The sequence below is a fragment of the Octopus bimaculoides genome, chromosome 11 (assembly GCF_046866305.1).
Source record: "Octopus bimaculoides isolate indiv1 chromosome 11, ASM4686630v1, whole genome shotgun sequence".
Lineage (NCBI taxonomy): Eukaryota > Metazoa > Mollusca > Cephalopoda > Octopoda > Octopodidae > Octopus > Octopus bimaculoides.
This window is the reverse complement of record NC_142938.1, coordinates 68,943,286-68,967,271: the sequence shown is the minus strand read 5'-3', so window position 1 is coordinate 68,967,271 and position 23,986 is coordinate 68,943,286. Positions and strand designations below refer to the sequence as shown.

General features: G+C 36.7%; 1 protein-coding gene across 2 annotated transcripts; it reads left to right on the top strand.

Annotated features, from left to right (window-relative positions):
* Window positions 1-2,255: 2,255 nt before the first annotated feature.
* On the top strand, window positions 2,256-23,766 carry LOC106870545 (cytochrome P450 2B4). Of its 2 annotated transcripts, none has more exons than XM_089360313.1 (8): window positions 2,256-2,799; window positions 13,067-13,292; window positions 14,682-14,812; window positions 18,132-18,284; window positions 19,353-19,489; window positions 20,846-20,942; window positions 21,438-21,644; window positions 23,023-23,766. In XM_089360313.1, exons 1-8 carry the CDS (start codon window positions 2,433-2,435, stop codon window positions 23,199-23,201), a joined length of 1,497 nt encoding a protein of 498 aa, XP_089216439.1. In that variant the 5' UTR covers window positions 2,256-2,432; the 3' UTR covers window positions 23,202-23,766. The 2 variants fall into 2 exon arrangements, with proteins under 2 accessions (XP_089216439.1, XP_014772154.1); XM_014916668.3 differs by having other exon boundaries at window positions 2,331-2,799; window positions 14,682-14,808; window positions 18,128-18,284.
* Window positions 23,767-23,986: the final 220 nt, after the last annotated feature.

Genomic DNA, 23,986 nt, shown 5'->3' with positions numbered 1-23,986 from the left:
ACATTATTGAAACGCCATTTGTGCAAGAAATGAGTCATGCCTCGGAAAAGGGGTAATCTGAAGGTGCAAGGTCTGGACTGTAGATAGGGTGATGCAGCATTTCCAACCCCTCAACTCCCTCAAGTTTGCGCTTGTCATATTAGTAGTGTGCGCAGGGGCATTGTCATACCGCAGGAACGCACGTCTTCGATTGACCAATACCGAATTGCGGGCTTTCAAAGTATTATACACTTGCTGAAGTTATTATGCGTAAAAGTTAATGTTTACAGCATGACCACCTGAGACAAGCTCAAAGAGCATCAACCCCTCCAACTTCCCACAAACACACAATATGACCCTTTGTTCAAACCACTCTTGTTTGACAACAGGTTTTGAAGTCTAAACAGAACTAAGTCACTTATTTCCCTTATTGGTATTATGAAAACATCCATTTTCATCCCCAGTTACAATTCGGAAACAAAAACGGGCATCACGAGGATTTTCCAGCCGCTGAGCCGCGGTCGTTGGTTAGTTTATGAGGATTTTGTTGACAGTATTTGTTCCCAAAGCTGAGCTTATGGAGATAACGATTGATTATGCTTTGAAGAACCAAGTTCTTCCGACAACGTAAGAATACTAGTGCTTGGCCATTGTTCAAAATTTTCAAGCAAGGCCTCATCTCTCGCAACAGAATGTCTTCCTGACCTTAATTTGTCTTCGAGGCTGGTGTAAGTTACCTTGACGCATCTGAACCACTTTTGTACCACTTCCTGGAATTTCCACATCATTAATTTCTTTTGACACTACCTTTGCAGTTTGCAGTCCTTTTTTTCTACAGGTAGCATAAAATGGCTCATCTTGCAATTTTTTCACCTCTCATTATCAAAGCTGTAAAATAAAGAATAAACAAATAACGTTTTTATGTTATATACAAAAATTAAGAATGTTCACTGATGATTGTTGGCTATTTGTACAAATGATGTACAAATAACCAAAAATCATCAGTGAAAATGCGAAAAAAACATTTGACTCAACCTGGTAAATGATATGTAACTATATTTACTGCCATTCACTCATTTTTCTAATTTAACATGTCGAACCTGTAAAGTATTTTAAACATTCGAGTCACTTTAATCACATAGACGTCCATAAAAGTTGACCATTGTATAATACTGTTCTAATAGAACATGTACACAGTTGCGAAATAAGAAGTGATTCATTCAAAACAGTTAATACGGACGCATTGAAAATACGAGGACCAAAGAATATTCTATCATGATACGTGGTTAGATACTAGATTTACCAAATCTACTGACTAATAACTGGTAAGTTAGTGAGAGTGTTGTTGTATAGCTCCGGCAAAAATATTCTTGTTTTATTTTTGTGTAGCTCCAAGACGAGAAATATGGAAATAATATTGTGTTGAGTCAAAAGTTTTGCAATATCTTGCCATCGTGTTGCACCGTCTGGAGTCACCTTTCTGCTATTTATTTGATCCCACGCTGATAGTAGTTCTTGTTCGCCATGGCAAAGAACTCCTTCACTGAAATTCTTTTTCGTTGATGAAGCATCGTGAGTGCCATGGATCGGAACAAGTAATAATCCGAGGGAAATATTTCCCCACCATCCTAACGTGCACATGCAGTAGTAAAGCAAGGGCTAGTTTCTGGAAAATGTCACCAAGTGTTTTGTGTAATTATGAGGGAATAATTCGCTACGTGTTCGTTCCACACGGTTGAACCATCAATGCCAACCTGTACTCCGTACAATTGGAGCTGGTGTATGCCATTGTACGGCAAAAATACCTGGCATTCGGTTAACAGAAAGCGACTTTATCTGCAGCAAGACAACGCAAGATCTCATACCGCTCGAACGACCCAGAATAAACTCCAGGAATTTGAGGGAATTGAACTGATATATAGTCTGGACTTAGTTCCATCGGATTATTATTCTTCTGATACATGGCCCTACTTCCTGCGCTTGCGATGCTTCATCAACAAGGAGGAGTTGGAAGCTCCAGTGAAGTTCTTCACCTCGAAGGGCAAGAACTGGAATCAGCGTGGGATTGAAGAACTGACAGAAAAGTGGCTTCAGACAGTGCAACACAACGGATTCTACTTTGAATATTAGCCAGCTTTTGCTATAACTCGACGAATAAAACAAATAAGTTACAAAATATTGTTTGGACTCAATACAATATTTTTATAGCAATCTAATCAAATACATATAACGTGCTGTTATCAGTAAAGAAAATGTAAGCGCCAATTTACCTAGTTATTATCGGATTGTTTACAGCTATAACATAATATATGCGTAACTAATGATAACCTCTTTTAATATACGTGTAAAATGACATACTGGAGTTTAACGGCATTAGTTTAAGGAATTTTGATTCTGAGTAAAACATAATCAGCTGTATTGAAGACAACATTATCGCAACAATAACCTTTACTATGCATGTTTCAGCATTATATTTTACAGAGAACGTTAATGTCCAAAGTTTATTATTTGGATTAGTGATTTTACTGATTATACGATGGCTTATGACACTACCAAAATGTAACTACAATTTACCACCGGGTCCAATAGCTTTTCCAATAATTGGAAATCTACTTCAGATGGTTTCCGTTACTGATTTTTATTTAATGTTGAAAGATCTCCAAAAACAGTATGGAGATATTTTTAGACTCAAAATTGGTCCTTATACTTTCGTGTTTGTATGTAAAACTGAAATGATTTTGGAAGGATTAGTAAAGAAAGGAGATCAACTGAAAGGAAGGAGTTCAGTCTATATCATAGATAAATTATTCCAAAACAGAGGTAAGTCATTAATTTACTTTAATTAATGTATTCATGTGCTCATAAGTATGTAGATAGACAGACAGATAGACAAACAAACAGACAAATAGATATACACAACAGGGAAAGAATTAACGGCTATAGCCGATCATGGTGAAGGTTTCCCGCCGGGCACATCCGAAACCGCCCACATCAAGGGCAGTGATCTGGCCTCGGACGGTCGTTATGTCACACAACAGGTTACATACACGGTGTGAACAGAACAAAAAAAAAAGTCATAAGTGGACGAAGGAAGAGTACGATACCCTTATTGAATGTGAGGAAAGAGCAAAGCTAGAAAGAAGTCACGGAAAGACAAATAGAAAGACAAATACTGTCAGATCATTGATGCAGCCATAACAAATAACATGAGTGTTGTGAGTAAAGAGGTTGAAAAAATCACCAAGTACTCCGAATTGAAAGTGGAAATGGCAAGACTGTATGGAATGCGAGAGGGTAATGTAAAAGGGATACCAGTGGTGATCGGAGAGTTGGGCTCAATCCCATTGAAACTTCATGACTTCTTAAGGCAGCTGGAAATCCCATGCAAGATTACAAAAAGCAACCTTATTGGGCACAGCGCACATCTTAAGGAAAGTATTATCTGTCTGAGGTCCTTATTGTGACTTGACAGATGACTAAAGACTCCGGTGCATTTTTACCTACACCGTGTTACGAAGGAATAATAATAATAATAATAATAATAATAATAATAATAATAATAATAATAATAATAATAATAATAATAAAACCTGGAAATAGAGGTAACTCGAATGTGGGGTCTAAAAACAGAAACAATTCCTATCATGGTGGGTGCATTAGGTATGATAAAAAAATATTCAGACAAATACATAACAAAAACACCAGGACTTACGAATATATATAACATACAGAAAATAGCACTACTAGGCACTGCACACATACTACGCAAAGGACTTTCAATAGAGTAACCATAAGAGCATCACAGCAAACCACAGCACATGCCCAAGGCACACAGAGCTGCACTCGGTAGTGAAGTGAAAGCACGTTATAAAAATAAGACTACTGAATGATAATAATAATAATAATAATAATAATAATAATAATAATAATAATAATAATAATCCTTTTAACTAAAGGCACAAAACCTGGAATTTGGTGGGAGGGAACTAGTCGTTTACAGCGACCCCATTTTTTCAGTTCTACTTGATTTATCGACCCCGAAAGGATGAAATGCAAAGTCGACCTCGGCGGAATCTGAACTCACAAGGTAGCGGCAGATGAAATACTGCTAAGTATTTCGCCCGGCGTACTAACGATTCTGCGAAGTCGCCGCCTTAATAAAAATAAAAATAATAATAATAATAATAATAATAATAATAATAATAATAATAATAATAATAATCAGAAGGAGGAGGAGGATGGTGGTGGTGGTGGTGGTGGTGGTGATGATGATGATGGTGATGATGATGATGGTGGTGGTGGTGGTGGTAGTGGTGGTGGTGGTGGTATTTACGGCATATATGAGCCAATGAAGATACACACACACTCTATCGTGGCGACGCTTATGTTCTTTTTGTGTAAGACTCACATCCACTTACCAAGTGGCTCACATTTTCCATACTGTTTCCACAGAGTCTGAATTTCTGGGTGTAAGAAGTTTTATAGATTTTATATTTCACTAAATTGGTAGAGAGAGCCTGGTCTTGTGGAGTAATGATCCAGCTTTCGGTGGTACACTTCAAATCACCTCGCTCAAGCCATCACCACGATGCTGTATTATCCTTAACGTCCTGTGTATTCCTTTCAAACTGTGCATGAATAATCATTTCAAAGTCTACGTTTCTCTTCTCAACTCTTTGGTTAATCTCTTCCTTGCCCATCATTTCATCTGCATTTACACCCATATTTTTCGCGGCATATTGCAGCAGGTCTTCATAACGATTTATCAAATACTCGGCAAGCGTTCTCCTTTCACTCCTTTTGCAATGGTCAATACTAATTCGTCCTCTGGAAAAGTAACGATATTCTGGGACTATGATTTTCAGACGGATCGTGTAATCGAACACCGTCAGCTGGATATTGTCACATTGAATAAGAGAGACAAATACTGTCAGATCATTGATGCAGCCATACCAAATTACATAAATGTTGTGAGTAAAGAGGTTGAAAAATCACCAAGTACTCCAAATTGAAAGTGGAAATGGCAATACTGTATGGAATGCGAGAGGATAATGTTAAAGGGATACCAGTGGTGATCGGAGCGTTGGACTCAATCCCATTGAAACTTCAAGACTTCTTAAGGCAACTGGAAATCCCATGCAAAGTTGATGTCTTGCAAAAAGCAGCGTTATTGGGCACAGCGCACATCTTAAGGAAAGTATTATCTGTCTGATGTCCTTGTGACTTGACAGATGACTAAAGACTCCGGTGCATTTTTACCTACGCTGTGTTACGAAGAAGAAGAAGAAGAAGAAGAAGAAGAAGAAGAAGAAGAAGAAGAAGAAGAATGGTGTCACAATAAAAACACTGGTAATTGCGCAACATGATAATCTCTATCTCCTATGAGTGACAATGAAAAGACAAAATATTGTGGATAGCGGTGGGAATGAAACTAAAACCCTTGATGGTGACAATGTTGCATCCGGCAGGCTCAGAGATACTGGTCCGGATCTAGCCTGTCGTTTTCCAGCAATGGACTAGAACACACACGGCGTAGATGGAACACAGAAGCCAAAGGTGTGGCCATGGGGCGTTACTGAGCAACACTGTAGACAAAAATGGTGCTCATATTAGGGGATAGCGACAACGTATGTATGATAAATGGAGAGAAAGAGGATTGTTACAATTCACAGAACAGAAATTATGTGATCAAGCCAGAGCAATAAGAAAAAATCGTTGGTTCACAGAAGTTGAGCTCGAAGCTATCAAAATATGGCTATTGGAAAATAGCAGCAGAGGAAACGATGAAAATACAGTTCTTACTGATAAAAGTAATCTCATAGCAGAAGACAGAGGTGAGATTTCTAATAAACCACTGGATAGGAACAGTGATAGCTTGCTCGATGAGAGACATAAAGTTTGTCTGGAAAAAGACAATAAAACTAATGGTAGCATGACAGATGGGCAAAAGTACATCTACGACAGAATAAAAGTAAGGCTACAGGAGAACGATAGCAACATTATTTGCAACCTTAAAAAGGTTGATGGGTGGAAATTGAACCAAGAAACGAAAAATATGAATGAAATTCTGAAATACATTGATGTCAAGAAAAAGAAATATAATGAGAGTGACAAATGAAAAGATCCATGGTGGAAAAGAAGAATACAGGTGGTGTTAGACATGCTCTCGAAGGAAACCTCTGTGTTAGACCGAAAAGAGAAGGGAGAGCTTAAAAGCGAACAAAATTACAAGGCACTGAACAGGAAGTAAGGTACTGAAAGAAAGGGCCTGAAAGTGATAATGGAGGAACTGAAACCACGCCTCGTTGCAAAGAAAGCAAAGATGGTAAGATACGACCAAAGAATGAAGGATACCAGCAGAATAGGTTATTCAGAGTAGATCAGAAGAGATTCTACAAAGAAATAAGCGGAGAGTATACAGACGAAAAGTTGTTACCAGATAACGTTGAAAGTCAAAGGTTTTGGAGTGACATCTGGAGTAAAGACAAGGAGCACAAGAAGGATGCTGAATGGTTGCAAGAAGTGAAACATCGGTTTGTCCACAACAGGCAGAACTAGTAATTTCAGTTAGAGAGGTGAAAGAAATCAGCAAACAATGGGTAACAGGAAGGCCCTGGGACCAATTGGAGCTCAAGGCTACTGGATCAAAAGGTTTGGTGAATGTCATATGCGAATAGATTCACAACTCGACACCTTCTTAAATGCCAACCAAGTAACACCAGAGCGGTTGACAATGGGTAGGACAGTGCCGTACTTGTAAAATATCGAAAAAGGCAATTCGATAGACAATTACATGCCGATATCCTGCTTTCCACTTACGTGGAAATTAATGACTGGAATAGTTACAGAGTCAATGTACGGACGTCTGGGAAAAATGGAGTCCTGCCACATGAGAAGAAGGAGTGCAAACGTAAGTGCAGAGGCATCAAGGATCAAATCCTGGTAGACAAAACTGTACTTGGAGACTGCAAGAGGAAGAAAACTAACTTAACCATGTCATGGATCGATTATCGTAAAGCGTACGAGATGATCCCACATTCTTGGATTATGGAATGTATGAACCTATTTGGTATTGCATCAAATGTTGAGCGATTGCTTGCAAAAAGTATGGTGAAGTGGAGGACGGAACTGACAGCATAATGAAGAAGTTTAGGGACAATAGAAATCAGGAGAGGCATCTTCCAAGGGGACTGCCTGTCCCCACTGATCTTTGTACTATGCATGATACCACTAACACTGATTCGGAGGAAAGCAAAGGTTGGGTATGTATTCAAGAGCCGCCAACAAAACGTCAACCACTTGTTATTCATGGATGGCCTCAAACTTTTTGGTAAAGATGAATCCCAAGTCAGTTCCCTCGTTGATACGATGTATACTTTCAGTGCTGATATCACAAAAGAGTTCGGACTGAGAAAGTGTGCTGTGTTAGTCTTGAAGAGAGGCAAAATTAAATGTATGAACGTGATAGAAATACCGTTGGGGGAGGTTATGAAGCAAATATAAGAGACGGGTTATAAGTACTTGGGGATATTGGAAGTGGATAAATTGATGGAGAAAGAAATGACAGAAAAATTTAAGGTGGAATACTTGCGCAGACTGAGACTGATTCTTAAGTCGAAATTAAACGGACAGAATAAGATTGAAGCTATCAACACCTGAGCGGTTTCACACCTTAAATATGGAGAAGGGGCAATCGCATGGACAATAGACGAACTAAATAGCTTAGACAGAAAGACAAGGAAGTTGCTGACTAGATATGGGATACTCCACCCAAAAAATGACAGACACACTATATGTACCAAGAAAAAGAGGGGAAAGAGGACAGATTGGATGCGAACACAACATTAGAACAGAAGAAAACAACATAGCATGGTATGTACAAAATGTCACAGAACCGCCATTATTAAAAGTAAGAAGGTCAGGCTTGTGTAGGATGAAAGATTGCAGATATAAAGCATTGTACAGGTACTTGAGAATAAACGAAACTAAAAATAGATGGATAAAGAAAAGAATGCACGGAAAATTTCATTGGAATGTTGAAGATAAGACAGACAGAGTAAAAAGATGGTTATGGATGGCTAAAAGTGATTTAAAATCGGAAATAGAGGCTCTAATCTCTGTTGCCCAAGAGCAAGCGACTTTTCTTTTTTCCTGGCCGCATACCTTGTTGTCAGCTGACAAGGTATGCGGCCAGGAAAAAAGAAAAGTCGACAGATATGACAGGTTAGCTTGGGAGGTTAAGCAGTTGTGGTCACTGAAAAAAGTCGTAGTAGTACCAATAATTGTCGGAGCCCTGGGAACAGTGAGTAAAAATCTTGAGAAGGACATTAATTTACTGGTCTATGCAGGAGGGGTAGTAGTCCTCAGAAGATCAGAGATCTCACGGAGCAAGATTTAAAAAGTACAAATGTGGAAAAGGAGACTACAAAATAAAGTGAAGACTTTGAACAAGATTTGGGTAGAAGAGGAGCCTAAAAACTAAACAAGTTAGGAAACACAAGATGCAAATCTTCCCTCGAGAAAAGATACTTAGTCAAAGAGAAAGGATTTGGTACTGGCTATAGAAATTTAGTAGTTTTCATGGGAGGCTGAGGGAACAATTTCAGGATTGCCTTAATGGAGGAATAATATCAGATTGGATGACTAAAAGAACGAAAATACTTATCTATTTTTCATTCTAACTAAAATGCTTCAGTTCATCCATGTAGAGCAAATGGTTAATTTTTCCATTACTAAAGGATCACATCTCACTCCTCTGGAGCTTCACCGTTCAAACTGACAGAAAGATAGATGCGAATAGGCCAGACATATTGAAAGACTTCAGAAAAAAATCATGCCTCCTCATTAATATGACTGTCCCAATCGACATTAACGTATCTGTCAAGACCTACCAGAAACTGAACAAGTATAAAGATCTTAAAATAGAAACTGTCAAAATGTGGAACCTCAACACCAACATGAATTTCTAACTTGTTGTCTCTTGAGGTCTCTGGTTGAGACTTGAAGTCAACTTGTACAAATTAAAAGCAAAAGTCAAACAAATAATAATAATAATAATAATAATAATAATAATACTAATACAAATAGCCACAAAACACGAGCAAAACAAAAAACTGTTTTCAGTATTTAAGGAAGCTGACAAATACAAACAAGAAATCAATCTACCTAACAAATACGAAGAAGAAGAAGAAGAAGAAGAAGAAGAAGAAGAAGAAGAAGAAGAAGAAGAAGAAAAGCTATAAAACAAATGAAATCCAAACTAAAACTAGAACAGCAACGGACCATGATAAAACGATGGCAAGAAAAGCCCCTACATGGAAAATACTGGGCTAAACTAAATGCAAAAGAAATAGACAGAGAAAAATCCCAGCAATGGCTGAGAAGCTCAGGACTCAAAGCAGAGACTGAAGGATTTTTAATTGCTGCACAAGACCAGAGCCTCCCCACCAGAAATTACCAAAAACACATAATGAAAAGAAATATAACAAGTAACTGTAGAATATGTGGAGATCGACAAGAAACAATAAATCATATTATCTCTGGCTGCCCAGTCCTGGCTAAGAAGGAATATATTCACAGACACGACAGAGCTGGGACCTATATACACTGGAAGCTATGCCAACACTATGGAATAACAACAGAAAAAAGATGGTATAAACACACGCCAGAAAAGGTCACAGAAAACGAGAAAGCAACCATACTCTGGGATATGCCAATACACACAGATAGAGAAATTAAGGCAAATAGACCAGATATAGTTGTCAAAGATCATGAAGAAAAAAAATGCTTTCTAATTGATGTATCAATACCAGCAGGTGACAACGTTTCTCTAAAAGAAATGGAAAAACTTTCAAAATACAAAGACCTGGAAATAGAGATAACTCGAATGTGGAATCTAAAAACAGAAACAATTCCTATCATAGTAGGTGCCTTAGGTATAATAAAAAAATATTCAGACAAATACATAACAAAAATACCAGGACTTACAAATATATATAACATACAGAAAATTGCACTACTGGGTACTGCACACATTCTACGCAAAACACTTTCAATACAGTAAACATAAGAGCACCATTGCAAACCACAGCACATACCCAAGGCGCACAGAGCTGCGCTCGGTAGTGAAGTGAAAGCACGTTATAAAAATAAAACTACTGAACAATAATAATAATAATTCAGACAAATACATAACAAAAACACCAGGACTTACAAATATATATAACATACAGAAAATTGCACTACTGGGTACTGCACACATTCTACGCAAAACACTTTCAATACAGTAAACATAAGAGCACCACAGCAAACCACAGCACATACCCAAGGCGCACAGAGCTGCACTCGGTAGTGAAGTGAAAGCACGTTATAAAAATAAAACTACTGAACAATAATAATAATAATAATAATAATAATAATAATAATAATAATAATAATAATAATAATAATAATAATAATAATCCTTTCTACTACAGGCACAGGGCCTGAATTTTGGAGAAGGGGACGAGTCAATTACATCGACCTCAGTGTTCCACTGGCACTTACTTTATCGGCCCCGAAAGAATGAAAGGTAAACTCGACCTTGGCAGAATTTAAACTCAGAACGTAAAGACGAACGAAATTCCGCTAAGCATTTTGCCCGACGCGGTAACGATAATAATAATAATAATAATAATAATAATAATAATAATAATAATAATAATAATAATAATAATAATAATGGTTTCAAAATTTGGCACAAGGCCAGCACTTTCTTGCAGGAGGGTATGACGATTACATCGACCCCAGTGTTCAATTTGTAGTTATTTTATCGACCCCAAAAGGATGAAAGGCAAAGTGGGTAAACATAGTTAATATTTTTACTAGCAGCCCGTTACTAAATTAATCGGTGACGTAAATTTACAACAATTCTGGGTAACAGACTGCAGTGTGAAGTTAATAAACAGGTAAGTTGTACGGTCAGTGACGCAAATGACTTTCATGTAAACACTATCTTTCAACACGTGTACGACTCTGAAGACACAAAGATACTTTATCTTATATACTTTATCAGTTTACTTCTTTTATTTGTTTATTTCTTTTCGTTTTTATTCACGACCTCTTATTTTGAATTTATAGACTATTGTGTTTATTTTTTGTCTGTTTGTTTTATTAGTATTCTTATAAGCGTAGGCATATCAGTGTGGTGAGAAGCTTGCTTCCCAATTACATGGTAACACGTTCAGTCCCACTGCGTGACACCTTAGGCATCTGTCTTCTAAATATAGCCACGGGCCAATCAAAAACTTGTGAGTGGATTTGGTTGACGGAAACTGAAAGAAGCCCGTCGCATATATACGCGTATACAACTACATATATATATATATAGATAGATTGATAGATAGATAGATATAATATATATATATATATATATATATATATATATATATATATATATAGAGAGAGAGAGAGAGAGAGAGAGATTTGGAAGGGGGCGTGCGTATGTGTTGTCTCCACTACCGCTTGACAATTTGTGTGTTTACGTTGCCGTAACTTAGCGGCTCGGCAAAAGAGAGTGCGATAGTATAAGTGCTAGGCTCAGAAAATAAGTACTGGGCGGGCGAGTCGTTCAACTAAAATTCTTCAAGGTGGTGCACCAGCATGGCCCCAGTTTCATAGTTGAAACAAATAAAGGGAAAAGGCGCATAATCATGTCTTTCAACGATGTATATACATTTACTATGATACACATATAATGGCAATATCCATAGATAGATAGATAGATAGATAGATACATACATACATACATACATACATACATATGTGTGTATATATATATATATACATATGTTCTTTTATTTTTTTACTTGTTTCAGTCATTTGACTGCGACCATACTGGAGCACCACCTTAAAGGGCTTTTTAGTCGAAGACATCGATCGCAGGACTTAGTTTTTGTATGTCTAGTACTTGTTTTATCGATATCTTTTGCCCAACAGCTAAGTTACAGAGACGTAAACACACCAACTTCGGTTTTCAAGCGATGGTGGGGGGACAAACACAGACACACGCGTACACAAGCATATACAAACATATATACATATACGACAGGCTTCTTTCAGTTTCCGTCTACCAATCCACTCACAAGGCTTTGGTCGGTCCAAGGCTATAGTATAAGAAAGACACTTGCCCAAGGTGCCACGCAGTGGAACTGAACCCGGAACCATGTGGTTGGGAAACAAGATTCTTACCAATATTTCCTTTCTAATATACCTATACAATTCACTTTTTAATTTGGCCTGTTTAATTAATCAGTGTGTTTCATTTGATTTTTGCAGAGTAGCATCATATATGTATTGATATTTCAATATAGTTGTATATATAGCTGTCCTATATAACCTGATGTTAGTATGCAGCTCTATGTAAAGACGTTGGTATATATTCCTAATCAAAGAATTTGGCGTTTATTTATTAGCAACAGCTAAACACTTCGAAAGTCATGATTCCGCATCGTGAAAGCCCGTCAATGGCTCACATAATCATTTCTTTTTCTGTACAATTGAGGAAGTGGTGGCGCAATGGCCCAGTGGTTAGGGCAGTGGACTCGCGGTCATAGGATCGCGGTTTCGATTCCCAGACCGGGCGTTGTGAGTGTTTATTGAACGAAAACACCTAAAAGCTCCACGAGGCTCCGGCAAGGGATGGTGGCGAACCCTGCTGTACTCTTTCACCACAACTTTCTCTCACTCTTATTTCCTGTTTCTGTTGTGCCTGTAATTCAAAGGGTCAGCCTTGTCACACTGTTTCACGCTGAATATCCCCGAGAACTACGTTAAGGGTACACGTGTCTGTGGAGTGCTCAGCCACTAGCATGTTAATTTCACGAGCAGGCTGTTCTGTTGATTGGATCAACTGGAACCCTCGATGTCGTAAGCGACGGAGTGCCAACAGCAACAATTGAGGACTTCTATGCGTAACAAAGAAAACAAAACAATCTCTATATATTTAATGTTTCAATATTGTTTATAATATTTTCTAATATTTTTCTGTTTTAAATATTTCATAACGAAATATATGTTGAAAGGTTTATTTTAACCTTCATTGTTTCAGGTATCATTTTTAGTTCTGGAAAAGAATGGAAAGACCAGAGAAAGTTTGCCATGTCAGCACTTCGGGATCTAGGAGTAGGCAAAAGAGGTATGGAAGAAAAGATATACTTAGAAACTCAGAAATTAAGCGAAATATTTCAATCTCACAATGGTAAACCGTTCTCCTTGCATAAACCGATGTCATTCTACACTATGAGCGTCATATACAATATTATATTTGGTAAAAGGTGAGTAGTAGTGCAGATCCAGAAATATATAGGTGTGTATGTTTGTGTTTGTGCTAGTTGTGTGGTAAGAAGCTTGCTTCCCAACCACATTGTTCCAGGTTTAGTCCCACTGCGTGACACTTCGGTTATAGTCTTCTGCTATAACCTCGGACCAACAAAGCCTTGTGAGTGGATTTGGTAGACGGAAACTGAAAGAAGCCCGTCGTATGTATGTATGTGTTTGAGTATGTATGTGTGTGTGTGTGTGTATGTGTCCATCATCACTCGACAACCGATGCTGGTGTGTTTACGTCCGCGTCACTTAGCGGTTCGGCAAAAGACTTCAATGGAATAAGTACTAGGCTTAAGAAATAAGTCCTGTGTTTGATTTGTTCGACTAAAACACCATTCAAAGTGGTGCTCCTGCATGGCCGCAATCAAATGTCTGAGACAAGTAAAAGAGTAAAAGAATAAAAGAATAAAAGAATGTGTGCATGTGTGTATACATGGGTGTGTGAATGTGTATGTTTGGGTGTATACATGGAGAATTCTTGTTCTTTGAGTTTATTTCCCACCATTATCTAAACTGCCCTTGCCCGAGCACGAACTGTGAACCGTGCCTCTGCGCTTTCTCCTCGCATCCGCCCCACCCTTACCCGTCTCCCGTTTCCCCTCACCTATCACCCTTCCTCCCTACCCCTTTCACGCACCATTCTCCGAGCCTTCCGGCGACTCCTGTCCGACCCCTCCACTTCAAATATCTTCTCTCCCTCCTTCAAACGAGCCCATAACCTGCATGACCTCCTGGTTCAAAGTTTCTTCCCTACCCTACTTCCCAGGCTGGTTCCTTCCCATGCACCTGCCCATGCTGCCGCACCTGCCTCTACCTCTCCAATACCACCATCCTCACAGGCACTCATTACCGTCCCTATCACGTCACCGATTCCTTTACCTGCACCTCTAGTAATGTTATTTACAGCATCTCCTGCTCTCTCTGTCCTTCCCTGTACATTGGTCAAAAGGGACACCGCTTGATTGAGTGGTTCGTGGAGCACCTCCGAGACATCAGACTTGGCAATGTCACCTCGGTCTCGCGCCACTTCCGCTCTACCGGTCATTCGTTACATCTGTCCATGTCTCCACCAAGTCTCCTCCATGTCTCCACCAAGTTTCCCGCCTTCGACGTGAACTGGCATTAATCGTATACACACACACACACACACACACACACACACACACACACACACGCATACACACACACACACACACACACACACACACACACACACACACACACACACACACACATATATATATATATTCTTTACTCTTTTATTCTTTTACTTGTTTAAGTCATTTGACTGCGGCCATGCTATGACTGTATACTGTTTTGGTGTTTTCTTTTTGAAGGATCAAATTCGGTGAACCTGAGTATGAGGAGATCATTGAACATTTTCAACTTCTGTTCAAACATATTAGTATATTTGCACCAGAAAATTTCTTTCCGCTCTTCAGATTTTTTCGGTGGAATTCTCCCGTAAGTATAAAAACTTCACTTAAAAATATGAATAATAAATCAACTTTACAATCCAGGGTATATTAAAAAAAATTTCAAATCCAGGTTTCCAGAATATTCTGAAGATAATTGTTGAGTATCTAAGTAATGATACTGCCCACATATTTACAGCCTTCACTAGAGTCGACCCATTTAACTTTGATTTCATTAGCTTCCTCACTTTTCTGATGTTACTCCTTCTCAATTTTCGTTTTCATTTCTGTAGTTAGAACTCTGTCAGATACTAATACCCTTAGATACTCTCTCCTGTCAATGATTATAATATCTGGCTATTTGGTAAATGGATGCCTTTGGGAATTGGATGCTGTTGACCACTTATCCCCTTCTCGTGACTAAGACTGCACAGTTATCTATGCCAAATTGCATGCCTATATCTTTGCTGAAGTGTCTTACAGTCTGTATGAAAGAATCTGTCACTTTTTCATTCTAACCAAAATGCTTCAGATCATCCATGTAGAGCAAATGGTTAATTTTTCCATTGCCATTTCTGAACTGATACCCTGCCTTTGCCATCCTTAATACTAAACTAAGGGGGATCAAACATAAGACAAATATTAAAGGGGACAACGAGTCACCCTGGAAAATTCCTTTTTTGATATTAACTTTCCCTGGGAGTGTGTCACATGAGTAGAGAGCTACTTTCCTTTTCTTCAGGCTAAAGCTAACTAATTCTCTTATGTTGTCTGCTATACTGAGCATACTCAAACATTCACTTATCCATAAGTGTGGGACCATGTGATAGGCTTTCTTATAATATATCCATGCTATTGTTAGATTTTTCCTTTCTATCTTTTACTTCATTTAGATCTGTTTTGTCTATACATATTAGATCATTCGTTCCTCTAGCCTTCTTCCTGCAACCTTTCTGTTCTTCTGGCTGTAAATCCTTGTTGTCAAGGTGCTTGTAAATGCTTTCTGAAAGCATTGCTGTTAACAGCTTCCACACTAATGGTATGCAAGAGATTGGTCTACCTATGCTTGCTGTATTGCCCTTGCTCTTATCCTTCATAATGAGTATTGTCCTCCCTTTACATCCAATCTGGTATTATTCCTCCGTTAAGGCAATCCCGACGTTGTTCCCTCAGCCACTCATGAAAACTACTAAGTTTCTTTAGCCAGTACCCTTGAACTAAATCTGGTCCTGGGCCCTTCCAATTCGTGATTTTCCTAACACTTTACTCATATATGCACGAGTTAATCTTAGATCTGGCAGCTTCTCACTCACTACTTTTCCCCCCTCACTTTCTTTAACCATACTGCATCTTCATTATGATTGACTGATTTATCCCAAATATTACACCAGAACTTTCTAGCTTCCTCTGCATTAAGTTTCTGATCTTCAGTACTTCGTTCTCCACTATTTATTTGGCCATAAAGTCTCCTCTGGTCTGTCTCAAATAATCTATTCTGTTGATACTGGTCTATTCTTTTCTGACATCTGCAAAGCTTGCCTGCTACTGCTATGTTACGCTGTTTCAACTCTTCTATTATTATCCCACATCCTTTCTCTTTGACTAATTATCTTTCCTCGAGGAAAGATTTGCATCTTGTGTTTCATAATTTGTTTCTTTTCCAGGTTTCCATTCTACTCAGATCTTGTCTTAAAGTTTTCATTTTATTTTGTAGTCCCCTTTTCCACATTTGCTCTTTTTTAATCTTTCCCTGTGAGATATCTAATCTTCTGGTGACAACCACCCCTCCTGCGTAGATCAGTAAGTTAGTGTCTCCTATATTTTTGGTATCTAACCTACTGATAACTGAATCTATTTTCCTAGTCATTTCTTGCAGCTTCCCCCTGTTGGTGCCTTTTAATGCTGGCAATCTTTTTCTTACTTCTTTACTCATTACTTCCTACAACTCACCTAAAATTTTCTGATCTTCCTCACTTAAATCACTTGAGTCGTTGGTGCCAGTTGTCTCTTCCTTACTAGTAGCGCTATTATTATTTTTTTCCTTTAGATTCTTCTTTGGATTGAGCTGTATCTCTTATTATGTTGTTTGTCTTTCCCACTGAATGGTCTTTCTTTTCCAGTTCACTTGTGATATCCTCTGTCATCCACTTTCTTCTTCTAATAGCGTTACTTTGATCGACAAATCTCTGCTCAGTCACTTTAAACATATCCTTCTCTACCTAAAGTGTTAACATCCGTTTTCTATAACCTCTTCTTTTAGGTTCACTTTCTAAGTAGCACTGTATCACTATCCTGTTTTCTTCACTGGACCACTTCCTCCTCTTTGCTCTATTATCTGTTGATGCTGTATTAGGATGACAACTGTGGTCAGTCTTCACCTTTATTGATCCACTGCCGTGCGCGATTCCTTCCCTTAAAGGTCCTGCTTCAATTTCGATGTTACAACTAAAGTTTCTTCGGCAACTCCTGTCTCTCATAAACTGAGGTAAGGTAACGTCTGTTACCACCGTCATCACAACTATTATTTTTCGACATCTGAGAGTTTCAAGCAACTTTCTATTGTATCATTTGTTGCACCTGTGTGCTGGTCGGGCGGGGAGTGCTACATTTTTTTCGTGAGAATACTGTATTGTATCAGTACGTCTTGTTACGGAGTTTGGTTTGAGTCTTTTGTTGTATTAGTTTTTATATTCTGTGTTGTTTGCGCAGAGCGGAGTGTGTACTTCTGCTGGGTATCGGCCTTCTATGGCACATGTTGTGAGTTTTGTTCATTTTCTTGGGTATTTACAGTATGAGTTTATTCTTGTGTGTTTTTTTTGGGGGGTGGGGATGAGGTCGTGTGTGTGTGTATGTGTAACTCTCAAATCAACTAGTTTATAGTATTTATGATTATCCGTCCGCCGTTCTTTTGCATAGTTTTGTTGTGGGTTCCGTTAATTATTATTGTTATTATTATTATCACTTTCATTAACATATTATTATTATTATTATTATTATTATTATTATTGTGTGTGTGTGTGTGTGTGTGTGTGTGTGTGTGTGTGTGTATGTGTGTGTGTGTGTGTGTGTGTGTGTGCATATGAATATATAACTCGCTACTTCAAAACTATTCCATGCATGATAAATAAGTTATATTACAGTTAAAGACAATTCAGAGTGTAATTTATATGGAGTTGGTAGTTTGGAAATAAAGAATCTTATTACCAACTGGATATAGTTGTTAGATTGATGAATAATTGTGCTTATTTTATTGACTCAATAAGAAAGTCCAACTAGATATAAACTTAGAATAAAGTTTGATGAGATAAAAAAAATATATTATATTATAAAACATTTAATTCGACATATACGTTACTGTTGTTGAAAAGGTAGAAAAGGTTATAAAGAAGCAGGCGAAGATCCGAAGTTATATTAGAAAGAAAATCGCAGAACATAAAGAAACCTTTAATCCTGAAAACATAAGAGATTTCATTGATTTTTATTTGCTGTCGCTTGAGAAGGAACCAAACAGTGAGACTTTAACTGGTGAGTTTTATATGAGCTTTTAATTATATTCTTATAATTCTTCAATGATATCAATAAAAGAAATTAACAAAAGGAATTATTTTAATCATGAAATGAAATATAAAAGTTATAAAGGTTATATCATAAAATATTCTGGAAAAACAATATTCTTTAATAAATAATCCATATAATTTTCTCTTTCCCATACATTCTTTTTTTTTTTTTTTATATGTACACACATATAAAGAAAGAATGTTTAGGAAATATTTAATTAATGTGGGGAAATTATCAGAAAAGCCATTTCTATTCATTTTTGAAATATATATATATATATATATATATATATATATATATATATATATATATATATATATATATATATATATAGTTTTATGGAAAAGAACCAAGGTTCATGAACTCATCGATGAAAATCCACTGTCACATATAGAAAAATTAATAAGTAAAAGCACAATAATTTAAATTTTTAATAAATTGATTTTAATTGAGTTTTTACTTGTAATTTTGGATTTTTATCTCTAATATTATTATTATTATTATTATTATTATTATTATTATTATTATTATTATTATTATTATTATTATTATTATATATATATAAATATATATATTATAATGGGGGAAACCGGTTCATGGGGTTACCCTGGGTTTCCCGTCCATAAGGGGTTTGTCCTTACGGCGTATCGTTGGACCCCATACCTGTTGGCCTAAGACCTGGGAAGGTAAACGATTGTCTCCCTTCGGCCTTGACTCTCTCTCTCTCTCTCTATGTATACACACGCACACACACACACACACACACACACACACACACACACACACACACACACACACACATATATATATATATATATATATATATATATATTCCCGTGGGTATTTCAGCAGCGATTGGTATTAACGTGTCCGATTAAACTCAAAAGTGTTAAACATAACTGATGCAAATATATTTTACCAAAGCTGCTGTTTTGGGACAGTTATTATTCTTATTGTCATTAATTTATTCACTATTTTCTATAATTATGCACAATTATTAAACTTTTAAATCTAATTATCATTTCTACATCGAAGAAGCGAGTTTGTTCCAAACAGTTGTCGATATATTTCTGGCTGGAACAGACACGACTGCTACTCATCTTACCTGGGCTTTTCTCTATATGGCCAAATACACAGATATACAGGAGAAGTGTCGAAAAGAAATTCTACAGGTAAATTATTTATGTTTGTCCTGTTTTAATAGTTAATAGAGTGAGAGGAGAGAAGATTAATTGTGTAATTTTTATACTATCTTTCCTTTCAAATATTTCTTGATGTCGTCAGCATAGTATAGTATCAATATATATAAATAAACAGAATCCTCACCTTACCAAATCGAACACCTATGTATCCGACAAAGCAAAGGGAATGATGCTTATCTATATATACATCTCTGCTTGTCTTCCATCTTCTTCTAAATGTGCGTGTGTGTGTACGTATGCATGTATGTATAAAAATATGTATGTGTGCATGTGCGTATATATGTATGCATGCATATATGCATGTTTGCATGCATATGTGTATGTATGTATGTATATATGTATGTATGTGTGTATGTATGTATGTATGTATGTATGAAAGTATGAATGTATGTATAGATGTACGTATGTATGCGTATATATATGTATACATTTGTATGTTTGTATGTATGTATATATGCATGCATGCGTGTATGCATGTTTGCATGCGTATGTGTATGTATGCATGTATATATGTATGCATGTATATATGTATGCATGACATTATTCAGTCTTATTCCAAGATTTCTTGCCAATAGCGAAAGAGTCGGTATCTAACCTAGATCCAAGGCTTCCTCATTGGAATTGCAACATCAACAAGGTATCTTTGTATGTATGCATGTATGTATGCATGTGTGTATGTATGTATGTATGTACGTATGTATGTATGTATGTGTGTATGTATGTATGCATGTATGTACGTATGTATGTATGTATGTATGTATGTATGTATGTATGTATGTACGCATGTATGTATGTATGTATGTATGTATGTATGTGTGTATGTATGTATGTATGTATGTATGTATGTACGTATGTATGTACGTATGTACGTATGTACGTATGTATGTATGTATGTATGTATGTCTCTCCTATTTTTTAAAATTATTATAAATATTCCACTGAGAAGGGAGCCGGTTTCCAACAAAGAGACAAGCTTCCATCTTTGGGATGTAGTTAACATAGACGAATTCACATTTGGAACTTGAGAAAAGTGTTGCATATTTTTATTGTTCCACTCACAGATTGCACTTGTAATGTACGAATTAGCTGATCGATTTCTCTTTTTGAAAATTCCAATTTATTCACACTCTCCTTTAAGTATTTACTAACAAGACTTAGTGCTCCAATTATTATTATTATGATATAGAAGTTGGAGATTTCGAAGCAGTTGTCCATAGATATCCTCTTTTACTTCGATTTTCGAAGAGATATGTATGTATGTATGTATGTATGTATGTATGTATGTATGTATGAATTAAGTCTTTTGTGATTGCTTATCTTTTTTAGATCACCAATCAGAACAGACCTGTTACAATGGAAGACAAACCACATATGACATACGTTGCAGCAACCCTTCTTGAGGTTCACAGAATTGCGACAATTGGTAAGAAGGCTGTCATGCAATTTTTATAATACAACACTATCTCCTGTAATTTATATCTAACTTGAATCGGTACGCCAATGATATTTGCGTCAAAACTTTTACATTCCTGTGTTAATGGTAAAATTTCCTTGTGCTTCATATTGTTTTTATTGTTAGTAAGTACTTTTATTGGTTATACCGTCCTGGTGAGTCAACTCATTCTGACATGAACAATTCTCTTTCAGCTCTAATTTGTATTGTTACATTACAGCATTTCGTCAATCTAGTGTTACATAAGCTCAGATCTCTAACGTTGCAACACAGACTAATTTAATACCCAATTTTACAGCAACGAAACTTCTATGTTTTAATACAACTCCACATTAACTAATGCTTATAGAGGTGTCACAAAATAATTACATCATCAAAGTTATTATGATATCCCTAGTAACATATTTAATTTAGATCATCGTTAATTTCGGCATTGTTAATATTTACAATGATTCTTTTTTCCAGCTGCTTTATCTGCTCCACACACCGCTGAAGTCCATACAACTCTAGGAGGTTATGATATTCCAAAAGATACTCTCGTTGCATTCTTATTAATGGAGGCTCATTCTGATCCGAATTATTGGGATAATCCACAGCAATTCCGTCCTGAAAGATGGATCGGAGAAAATAATGAGTTAAAGAAAAATGAAGCTTTTGTACCTTTCGGTTCGGGTAAGTATTGTAAATAGATTCTAATGATATAGTATATCTATAATCAAACGCATCCCAATCGCCAATCGTGACCAACACAACATTTACCTCGATCTAGAGCTACACTATCTAATGATTGTTTTAAAACCATATGTTGAGGGAGATTTAATTATTGAATTGTAGAATCACCATTAGTTAGTTTGACATTAGTAAAAATGAGACACTCTATAAAACAGCAATCTACTTCAAATCTTATTGAAGTGGGTATTGATATTCATCATGTCAACAAAATAAGCATCAATGTTCCACTAAATACCCTACATACAATATTTATTCTCTAAACAAATATTTAGTCATTTTTCTCCCAAAATTCTCATTGTTTCCGTGAGAAAGCCTCGGTTTGTTTATCTTATTCATTTAATAGCTTGATTACTTACAATTAAACCTTGGGAGAGGCATTATGCCGGTAATAAACACACGCACTGGTTCAGTCCTTTATTAATTTATAAACAGTATTTAGTTTTTTTGTTAAATCATTTCATTGCACTCTTGCAATCTCTTCAGTAACTTGTCTCTCCACTTCCATTTATTTTGCATGTATGATTTGGCGTTGTTTTGAAATTGTTCGGTATGAGCATGTGAGTGTGTGCAAGCTCGTATGTGTGCACGCGCGAATGTGTGCACGCTCGTATGTGTGCACGCACTTATGTGTGCATGCTCGTATGTGTGCACGCTCGAATGTGTGCACGCTCGTATGTGTGCACGCACTTATGTGTTCGTGCTTATATGTAAGTATGTGCGTCCATATGTGTGTTTGTAACAATTTCGTTCATATCAGATAAGATAGAGACTTTGGACTTGGTTTTGGTTTCTGTTTTCTTCGTAAATGCATCTTTTTTATTTACGTTCACGTTCTGTATTTTATGTGTGAACAACATATGCAACCATGGGTAATTGTAAGGCTTTTATCTACGTGTACTTGCTGTTCAAAAATGGTCGTGCTTCAGTTATGAGGACTAACTCTTGTATTTGCCGTAACGATGCTTGATTACTTGATTCCTCAATTTCAAATTCAAATTTATAACTTCGCGTCACGCTGTGGGAAACACTTACCTCCCTTTATATTAACGATCATCCTGAAGGCACCCCCGTGTGCTTGAATAACCCTGGTTGTAGTTTCTGGAAATCCATTTTTAACATCTGACTATGGTCAGGACGTGTGTGTCTATGACTGGAAGTCTGTTCGACTATATAAAGGGTGTAGGAGATAAAGAGCCAGAACATATTTACACCTAACTAAAATCAATGACGACTTGTCTAATTTTTATCACATGTATATGATAAAATTTAACATACATAGTGTATGTTGATTAATTTATAACTTCTGCTTTATTTGTAGGTCCAAGAATGTGTGCAGGAGTGTCACTGGCCAATAGAGAAGCTTTCCTGGCTTTTACAAACATCTTACAGAAATTTCAGTTGGAAAAACCTGACGAAACACCAATAATACTAGAGGGCATAATGGCTGGCCTCAATTATGCCCCAATGAATACTAATATCCGTGCAGTACCGTTGTGATATAATTTGGTCATATAGACTTTTGAGCATACACTTGATGTATAACAGCAACAAGATATCTTTTGGAAAGTAGAGGAAAATTTTCTTCGCAGAACTTTGGCAGATCTGCGATAGTAAATTATAGTATTTGTCTATGCTTTCACTCTTAGTAGTTCTCCATAAATATTATTAGATAGACACACATGGTAATATGTGTATGCTGATATATCAATAGGAATATCTTCGGATATGTACCATGATATATAGAAAATAGAAATAAACAAACTTTCGAGCAACATGGTGCTCATAATGTCTTCCTTTCCCTTCGTAATTTCCTTGAGTTACAGTTTTCTTTATGATGCTAATTCCTGTACACTCCTTCGTATAATTCACGCAACTAAAACTATGAGATAAATTATGATTTCGCTTTTGTATTAACTTTGCAGGATTCTTAGTGTGAATTCGTGTGTCAAAACAAATTTTGTTGAGTCCAGGAAGAGTCATTACGCCAGAAGTAATAATACACATACTGGCTCAAATCCACTCCTTTATTATTAGTCAATTGATTAAAAATCCAACTAATTAATAGATTGTTTGTTTAACTTCCTTAAACAGTCAATCGTCTGTTTTGCTTTTGTTCGTTTGTTTGTTTCCGTCAAAGCTCTTTCGTTGCTATTTGCAACATTTTCAATGAATTTTCTTTTAGTCTTTTACGGAAGCTGCGTTTCTCTATCTGAGCCATTGTTGCACGCCACTGTGCGCGTGTGCTTGAGTGCTTGTGTATGCATGTACGTACGTACGTACGT